The 9,553-nt window shown below is 46.0% G+C and overlaps 1 protein-coding gene across 1 annotated transcript in view; it reads left to right on the forward strand.

Moving 5' to 3' along the window:
* ADA (adenosine deaminase) overlaps window positions 1-8,074 on the forward strand; it is a 128,905-nt gene extending 120,831 nt beyond the window's left edge. The window contains exons 7-11 of the mRNA XM_019509729.1: window positions 568-639; window positions 2,041-2,142; window positions 3,492-3,559; window positions 4,059-4,188; window positions 5,702-8,074. Coding sequence (XP_019365274.1) covers window positions 568-639; window positions 2,041-2,142; window positions 3,492-3,559; window positions 4,059-4,188; window positions 5,702-5,803 — 474 coding nt within the window. The 3' untranslated portion in view covers window positions 5,804-8,074. The remainder of the gene's footprint in view (window positions 1-567; window positions 640-2,040; window positions 2,143-3,491; window positions 3,560-4,058; window positions 4,189-5,701) is intronic.
* Window positions 8,075-9,553: the final 1,479 nt, after the last annotated feature.

Raw genomic sequence — 9,553 nt, forward strand, 5'->3', positions numbered from 1 at the left:
ACAAATTCATTAGGGGGACGCAGCAAGGGATCGGAGATGCTCTGTTCAGCAGGCTGCCTCTTGGGGTAAGAAGGAACAACGGTCACAAACTGACAGAGAGCAGATTTAGGCTGGACATCAGGAAGAGTTTCTTCATGGTAAGGGTGGCCAGAATTTCCCCTTCTTTAAGAGAAGCCTGGATAGGCATCTAGCTGGAGGGTCAGACTCAATGACCTGTTAAGGTCCCTTCTTACCCTAGTATCTATGAATCTGTGAAAGCTGCTTTCATTCATTAGTGTTGTCTGGACTTCCCTAGCAGTTTGGTGCCCCCAGCCCATGTGCTGTGTGCGTGTGTCCTGTCTGTGTGCATGCACATCAACAGTTTTTTCCCTCCTTCTTTTCCACGTGTTGCTCCAGTGGAATGAGCCGATCTAGTAGGTTCACTGTTCTGAAGCTCTCAGACAAAAGGCATGTTGGAAGTAAATTGTCTGGGAAGGGACTGTTGTCCCAAGAAGCTGGGTTATCCTTTCTTCATGCCTCTCAAAACTTAGAGAAGCATTTTCACCCCTGCTGTTTTTTTCCCTCCAGGAAGCTGAAAGATGTGGCATTCATCGAACTGTTCATGCTGGTGAAGTTGGGCCTCCGTCTGTCATCAAGGAGGTAAGAGATTGCAGCACAGCAGTAACAGCACTGCCCTCCATCTCCATAATATATATGATAATGCAGGGAATAAAGAGAGCAGATTTAACTCCTGCTGCATCATTCAGTAGCTCCTGGGAGGTTGCCAAGTTTTCCTGTTGCTCTAAGGGAATAAAGTCAGTGAATCAGTGAAGGAGAGCGCCAGAGACCTGCCCTTACACTGTGGGCATAATATGGCCTGCAGGCCTGATTCAGCCTGCAGTGGGACTTTGTCCAGCTTGTGGCAGGTCCCTCAGTCCTGCTTGACCCAGGTGCCACCTGGCCCGTGGCATGTTCTGCCACCCCTGGGCATGCAGGGAGGCTGGGGCAGCTCTGTGGCTGCACTCCAGTTCTAGGCAGCCCAAGTGGCAGTGATTTCTTACAGCTGCTATCACTGCTAGCCCTGGCCCCATGGAGACTGGTAGGAACCAGCATGCACAGCCCTGCCCACACCCACTCCAGACTTGCTTTGGACCGGCTAGGACCTACAGACATGGTCCTGACCCTGTCTTGCCTTGCACCTGCTCTGGACCTCCCACCCAGTGGCACCAGCAGTGGTAGCTAGGCAGAAGCTGCTGCTGGGCACAAGGGAAAAGCGGCCACCTCCCCCTTGCCACTGCTGGGCCCTCCTTGCTGAGGCCACCCAGAGGAGCCCATGCCTGGGCTGTCCTGTGGCTCCTTTCCATGCCACCATTGCCTTGCTGGACAGCCCAGAGGTGGTATTGGTGGTGCTGGTGACAGCAGTGGAGAGGAGCCACAGGGCAGCCCAGACATGGGCTCTGGGTGGCTGCAGCAAAAAGGGCCCAGCAGCAGCAAGTGGGAGGCAGCCACTTTTTCCCCCTGTACCCAGCAGCAGCTTTGGCCTGGCTGCCGCTGTTGCTCAGCATGGGCGGGCAGTCTGGAGCAGGCAAGGGGCAAGCCAGGTTTTGGGGCTGTGCGCGTAGGTGCCAGCTGCTCTGGAGCTGGTTTGCTGCAGCCAGAGCAAGTCTGGAGTGGGTGCATGGGGAGCTGAGGTCAGGGCTGTGTGCTCAGCTGCTGCTGGACACTGGTGGCAGTGGTGGGGAGGAACTGCAGGGCACGTGGGCTTTGGGCTGTTACAGGGGTGGGGGATGTAGACTGGCCCATGGCAGCTCCCCAGAACTGCCCATGTAGCCCACAGGCCCAAATAATTGCCCACCCCTGCCTTATACCAAGATCAAAAGAGCAGATGTCTCTGGAGCCCACATCCCAGGTGCTTTGGTGGGAGATGGGAGTCCTGCCACTAGGATTGGAGTCCTGGAGAGTTCAGAAGCTCCTGCGGGTCAGGTCCCCACATAATACTCTTTGGAGCAGAGACCAAGCTCTTGCACAGAGCTTGGAGATCTGAAACATTTTATTCTGCAGGCAGTCAGCTTACTGAAGGCTGAGCGGATTGGCCATGGATACCATGTCATGAATGACCCGGTCCTTTATAAGGAACTGTTGGATAAAAGAATGCATTTTGAGGTAATGCCACGTCTTACAAGGATGCCAGCTTTGTCTACCACAGAGTTGGAGAGCAGCCCTCCCTTCAGCTGCATTACTGCCCAGGATTTTGGATAAATGAATATAAACTTAAATGCCTTTATAAGAAGGGTTGTGCTGCCACCACCTGGAGTCCAAGCACTGACAAGTCAGAGTGAAAGTCTTTTCCAGATCAGCTTGGACTCCAGTGTGGCTTGGAGTCGGAGCCAGGCATACAGTGCTCTGGCATGTGGTATACTGTGCTGGTGAGCAGAAAAGCAGTGTCATGTAAGGGGAGATAAGTCTGGGTTCTCTGCTGTTCTGAATGCTGAAGGTCATGCCCTGGCAGCATGCTCAGCCCTGAAGAAAAGGGGCTTGTGACAAGCAGGGCACTGACAGAAGTGATGGTTTGCTGCGTGATTAGGCCCCTGACCAAAGTGCAGAGTTGCAGAGCGCTTTAAAAATGCCCAATCACATGACAATCTGAAACTTCATTACATGAGGGTTCAGATGAAGGCACTGCAAAGCGGAGCACCTTCATTAACACTGTCAGTGCACACCAGGAGCAGAGCTGGGCTGAAGTAGCCCAGCCCCACCTCCAGTGCTGTCTTCAGAAAGGGAGGAAAGGGAGTTCAATCTGGGGTTTGCCCAGCCTGCACTGGAGGTTGGAGCTGATGGATTGGAGCCCCCCTGAAGTGCAGTGCACAATGAGTTACAGCTGGAGGCTGCACATCTGTTAGCACCCAAAGTGACCTCAGTCTGCCTTCTGCTTGGAGCAGCCTCCTCTGTCTGTGCAGGGAGATGCCTCCACTTTTTCCAAGCCAAGGCTGTAATGCTAGGCAGGATGGTGACAGGTGAGATCTTGGAGGATTTTGTGTGCTTCTAAAAGGCACCAGCCTTGGGAGCCATCTCCTTCCACTCTGGAAAACCACGCACCCTAGTCCTTGGCATACAGTAACTGTTGCAGTACCCTTTGCAGAGACTAGTTAACTAAGAGTTTTCATTTGCACATAGCAGCCACAGACCAGTCCTTCATGCAGAGAAATAAATACACCACAGTGCTTGAGGCAGGGCAGGGGGAGAAGGTGGATGTTGGAATGATGAGAGGCTTCTGTATGTGGGCAGAAAATTATAGCTAATAGGAAAAACATTTGCTTAGCAGAATTAGGAGTGAGTGTGTGTGGCAGACACTGGGAGTGGATGTTCACTGTTTTTGCAGGGCTGTAAATCACTGTGGTACTTTCTGGATAAGACTGCCCAGAGGGCTTCACAACCTAGCAGTCTGTGCAGCAGCATTTTAAGTGGATGGGGTTGACTGCTTTTTTTTTTTTTTTTTTAAACTATATAAACAGACCTGCCCTTGGTCCAGTAACCTCACTGGAGCATGTGACCCGGACTTTAAGAAACACCCAATAATACAGTAAGGCATTTAAATAATACTTTATTATTTTAAAGTAACTGCTCAGACTCCACTTTCTTTCTAGCCACTTTATTGCCTCACATGAGAAATGAATTCAAGTCCTGTCAGAGCGGTTTTTATCCTCCTTCTTGGTGGATAAGCCACTTTGGAAGAGGCTGCAGCAAACATGCTGATGGGCCTTATCCCAGAGAGCTTTCTGGTCTCACATTCCTGCCCTGAGCTGACAAGGCTAAGTCCCAGGGTCAATGTGTTGCCTTCTTCTGCTTGGTTGTGACCGGCATGGTAAGGGCTGGGGTTGAGCCTCTGTCGAACAGATTCATTTTAAAAAATGGGATAGCAAATCTAGGCTACAGTTAGGAAATGCAGGTGGGTCAATACAAATTGTGGCTAACCTGGGTAGAAGGCTTTTTGTGTGTTGTGTTCACGCAGGTGTAAAACCTGTGCTACCCCTGGTATTTATCCTGCTGTATCTATTCTGCTGTAAATTCTGTTTTTCCAGGTTTAGGAAGGATCAAGCCAATTATTCTTTAAATACTGATGACCCGCTTATTTTCAACTCCACAATCGATACTGATTATAAAATAGCTAAGAAATACATGGGCTTCACTGAAGAGGAGTTCAAGAGAGTGGTAAGTGAAGTCAGGCTAAATCCTACCTGGAGATATGAAGCCAAAGAGATTTTGATAGAATCGATGATCTGTTGAGGTCTTCTGACCCTAGTATCTATGAGTCTATAAACCTATGAAAGTGTGGGGCAGAATGTGGAGTTGTCACATGGGGCGGTGGGAGGATGAGCTGCTGAGTCAGCTGCAGCGAGGGGAGAGGATGTGAGCTGAGTGCGCATGTAAGCTACAACCAGCTGTCTGAAATGAATAAAGAGCATGGAGAGGATTCCAACGCTGCTTTGGCCAGCCCGAGATGCCAGAGGCACAGCATGTGCAAGTCTAACTGAGTGCTTGGGGATTTGCTGGGACCAGGCTGTGGGGCAGGATTGGTTCACCGTGTTCCTCAGACTGACATTGAGCAATAGCTTGTGAGATGGTGTTGGGAGCAGCGGGCTAACTGCTCTTTGCTGTTCCTCTCCCATGACTGTGGGCCGGACTTTCAGAATGCAGCCTGCAAGTGCTTTGCAATTGCATTCAATGCAGAGTGGCTGTTTGCTTCTCTGCTGGTGTATATGTGTACTTATATTTTTGCATGCATCTTGGCATGGGAAGAGTTCTGAAAATCTCCCCTAAAAATAGCCCTTTTCATCTACTTTATACCCAAGATACATGAACAAGAAAATAGTCAGAATGTCATTTGCATGTGGGTAATTACTGGTGCTTTCCATTCACGGTGCATTGGCTTGTTAGGAGATATGTAGACAAATGAAAGCTAAAGAAGTTCCTGAAGTCGCCCTTTCTTCCATAGCTTGGAATTCAACTAGTTTCCTTTTCAGCTAGAGCTGAAATGGCAGAATACAGCTTTGCAGGAGAAACTACTGACCTGGTATCAGGTACTTAATTCAAGAAAGGGGACTCTCCGCATCCTATAGAGGTGATGCATTCTTTAGTTTTTCCTTGCATCTATAAGAAAGCTCCACACCTTATACTCATAACTCCACGGGCAGTTTGGCTGCAAGGTCTTGTTCCCTTCTTGCTCTTGCCAGAGATTGTTTCTTTTTGTTTAACAACAGGAAGTGTACAACAGAAAGATGCATTATCCACACCAATGGCAAAGCAAGCCAGGGGTAAGCTTTGATGTCACAACAGCAGCAGTTCTGGCTGCCTCTCTTAGGGCCCTGTCCAAAGCCCATTTAAGTCTTTCCCTTTTCTTCAGTAGGTTTTGGATCAGGCTCCTAAACTGCATGTCTTAGAGCCCTGCAGAGTTTTTGAAGACCCAGTGTGTATCTTGGCAGCCTTTGGTTTTTTGCAGACCACTTAGGAGTGGTGGCAGGTGTAGCTTTTTTGAAAATGAGACTGCAGAACTGAGCTCCAGAGTAGCAGTGTGAACAAGAACTGTTCCTTTTATTTTCACAAACTCACCTGCTAGCTCACATTAATGCTCATATGCTTATGTGTGCACAGCATCACACTCTGACTTGTTGGTATCATTCAAATACATCTCTTTCTCTCTCCCCACCCCTCCTGCTCTTTCCAGAACATCAATGCAGCTCAAGCCAGTTTCCTGCCTGAGAGAGAAAAGAGTGAACTTCTCAATAAGCTGTATGAAGCCTACGGGATGGCCCCCAATAAATCCTGACTTGGCCTTTGCCAGCCAGCATGGTGCAGTAACCTCTCCCCACGTAGACATGACTCCCCTATGTGCTAGGGGGAGCAGCAGGGAGGAGGTGTCCCAGCATCAGCTCCTAATACTGGTATTACTATGCTAACATTTCCAATGCTACACATACATTATAAAGCAACATTTCCATGATCCCTACAGTATATACCTACCTACAGCAACCACATATCCTGGTGCTACATTAATTGAAACCCAATTTTCTATAGTTATGATATGCAAACATATTGGTGCAATTTTCTGGCCTAACTTTGTTGTGGTTGACACCTGTTTTTGTAAAACTATTTCAGGGAGAGAGGTGACCTTTGCTATGTAAACTCATGTCACTTCAGTTCCTCTGCCCTCGCTCATCTGCCTTAGTCCTTGTCTGCACTACAAAAATAGCCATGTTTAACTGTGGTCATATTCAAATCATTTTTTCTTGTCTGTAATCTTACTACAAGAACCCTGTGTTAATGCTGATAAGTACCTAAAATCAAATTACAAGGTTTATTCTCTTTTTAATGGAAAGAAAACAGTTATAGCATTGCTTGGCCACTTTTATTTTTAAACATGGTTAATCTTGTATTGTAAACAGAGACTGTGAACAAGATGGAAACCCCAGCAGTTGTTCCACTGAGGTCGTCTTCTTCCAGCAATGTAGTATTTTTTTTTAATTTAACAATTTATTTTGCACTTTTTGGTTTAAAAACATCTGTAAAAGAGGGCCTTAAATTTCTAGAATGTCACTGAATGAAAGAGCATGTATCTCATTGGCTACAGGACTCTGCACTGTGCGTTGGGAAGGCCCAGAAACCTGTTGAGGGTTTTTTTTTTTGCCTGTCCACATATAAATTTAAAGCAGTTTTTACAACTTCAGGCCAAATTCTTTTTTGAGATTCCCCACTCCGGTATTCTGCATATAGGGGAACTCCTGAGAGCTTCATTTTGTTTTTATTCTATTTGCAAGGATCTTAAAAATATGGTAACCTTCATTTGTCCAGCTCTCTTTCTGACCTAAGATAATCTCAAAGCACTATTAATAAATGAATGAACTAAATAAACAGATTAATAAGATAGGGTCCAATATCTATTACAATGACCCAAATATTTTCTAAACTACTTGTGCCATTAGCAGAGTTCTTGCTGGAAGTCATATTTTTAGTATGTTCTGAGAATTTTCAAAGAAAATGTTAACCAGAATTCTTAAGGCAACCTGGTGCATTATGACACTTCTACTCTCTTTGCAGCAAAATGATTGTATCTTTGGTTTACAGTAGGTTCTCTTCTAAGAGTTTGTCTAAAGAGTTAAGAAAGGTATGTGTGTGCTGAGTGCTTCAATAAGGCAAGGGACTGCAGAAACCTTGACGACAAAGCTACCAACACCAAAACTGCCTTAGATAAAGGGCTACATTTATCATTACTGTGGATATTGAAAGATGACTGAAATTGGAGCAGTCAGTCTCAGACATCAAGCCAGGGAATGGGATTCCTCCATTCTTTTCTAGGCTTATAATACTTATTTCACTTGAGTTATAAAATGTTCTTCTTATAAATACACTGTGCATATATATACACAAGTGTGTGTGTATATATATATATATATATATACACATATATACACATACGCATATATACACACATGTATGAAAATGAATGATTTTGTTATTTTTATAAAGCAAATACAGCATCAGTTTTAAGAATGGTGACATTGTTTGAACCAGTTTCCCTTTCTCTCATTTTTTTGTAATATCTCAAAAATTCACTTTTGAAGAACAACAGTTCACCTCCTGGAGACCCAGAGCAACGTGCAAGTCTGGTTTAATAAAGTAACAAGTTTGTATTAAAAGTGTTTCAGAGTTCTATTTGACGAGATAAGGAAATTCTCTGTACTGTAGCTTTACGTGACCCGCCTTAGAATTGTCAGGATAATGGTCTTTGAATCCCAAATGCATTTTTAAAAGGTACCTGCCAGCATTTTGCCAAGATATTAAAAATAAAACAAAAAAATCCACCCACCTTGCAACCTCAATCGCTGTGATGACAGCAGGAGCTAGAAAAAGTGTCAAATGTTGCAAGGTCTCATTGTTGTCCTAAGGACAATTTTAGAACTTTCTTCTCTCCTGCATTTCTTCCAGTCTGCACAGACTGTCACAAAAGCAGTGGAGTCAGCACAGTTGCCTTCCTCACTGTCAGCCATCTCCTAACACAGCCCAGCTTTTCTCATCAGGCTCTTGCTGCTTGAAGAGAGCCTGAAAACCAGATGTGGGGAAAAAAGAGGATGATGGGATCAACCTGCTCTTCCCACTTAACATAAGTGTAGTTTGGAAAAGGTGTTGTTGAAGTCTGCACTTGTCATCCCATGATAGAATAGATGCAGCAGGAATTAGAAGCTGTGGCCCTATGTAGACATGCAGGTTTCTCTCACTACGTTTGGGGGGCCTCTTTCCTCCCAGAAGCAATCCCTTGAAGCCAGGTAAAGTATCTTGGTATTTAAAGTGATGTTGGAGGCTTGTGATACAAAGCATGTGTGTGCCTTGTGCAGGCCACAACTTTCTTGCAGCTGTTAATACAAATTGTTCCAATTTCACACATCATTTCCCCCACAACGATCAAAGAAGGGCACATGGCACTACCAGCAATGGCAGTGTTATTAGTGGGCAATGGGCTGTGATTTCTTTTTCTGGCAGGAATCCCAAAACAACATTGGTTCTTTCCTTCCAACCTCTGCAGAGTTTAGTGTTCTGGTGTAAAAATGTTTTTGGAACTCTCCCGTGTGGCCGGAGAGATCTTAGTGCTAGCCTGCTTGTGAGGTCACCCTTGTGTAAAGCTCTCCTGCCACTCTGTGGCAGGATTTCAGAAAGGCCAAGTTACAGAAGTGGCTCTGGCACTCAGGGTGCCCACTGCAGTCCCTGGGAGGTCTGTGTACCCAGTACCTCTACAAGCTGGGCTATTACTGAATAATAAGATGCGCTCATTCTTTCAGCACGGTTGATGATAGCTGCTGACCTGGCTTTACAGGGGAAACATGATGCCTGTTGCTTGCTCTTGAATGCAAGGGGGGAAAAAGCTTGCAAAGCAGTCTGACTAAATATAACCCTTGAACAGACATGCTGAGCTGGGAGACCTAAAATTAGCTTTTTCCTTACAGTGCTGGAGTTGCGTGGGCATTTGTACTTTCCCTGGCTGTTCCTTTGTGAGTATGGAGAATTCTTCCTCTGCAGGAGGTTGAGAAAAAAATGTTGGTATTTCGGATTCATCTTTACCACCGCTCCTCCCTGCTCCCCCCTGCCCCAGAGACCCTGAAAACGCTGCCTTTTTGTCACTGGTTCCAGTAGGATTGAAACCAGGCTCTTTGAGACCAGTGGCAGCAGGCTGCAGCAGGAACTCATTGACCTGGCCAGTCTGTTGTTGGGGTGTCAAAAAGCAGGTGCAGCTTTTATCTTGCTGCCAAATCTTTGCTTACTGTGGGTTCTGGGCCACCTTCCTCTTCCCTGTGGCTGTGCAGCTGGCTCATCTCTTGGGGCCTATGGAAAATTCTTGAACTCTGACAGTTCAAGTCTTATTTATGGCTTTGTTTTGCTTGATAGAATTTGGACTTGTTACATTAAGTTCTTTTGTAATTTGTCAAGAAGTCCTTCTAGCCCTAGGACACTATGGGGGATTTTTTTCTCTCTCCTATTTTACCTTCCTCTGGATGCAGTCTTTCCTGCCATCTTATTGCTTGTACTA

This window comes from Gavialis gangeticus, unplaced genomic scaffold, assembly GCF_001723915.1.
Source record: "Gavialis gangeticus isolate Ggan-Ray unplaced genomic scaffold, GavGan_comp1, whole genome shotgun sequence".
Taxonomy (NCBI): domain Eukaryota; kingdom Metazoa; phylum Chordata; order Crocodylia; family Gavialidae; genus Gavialis; species Gavialis gangeticus.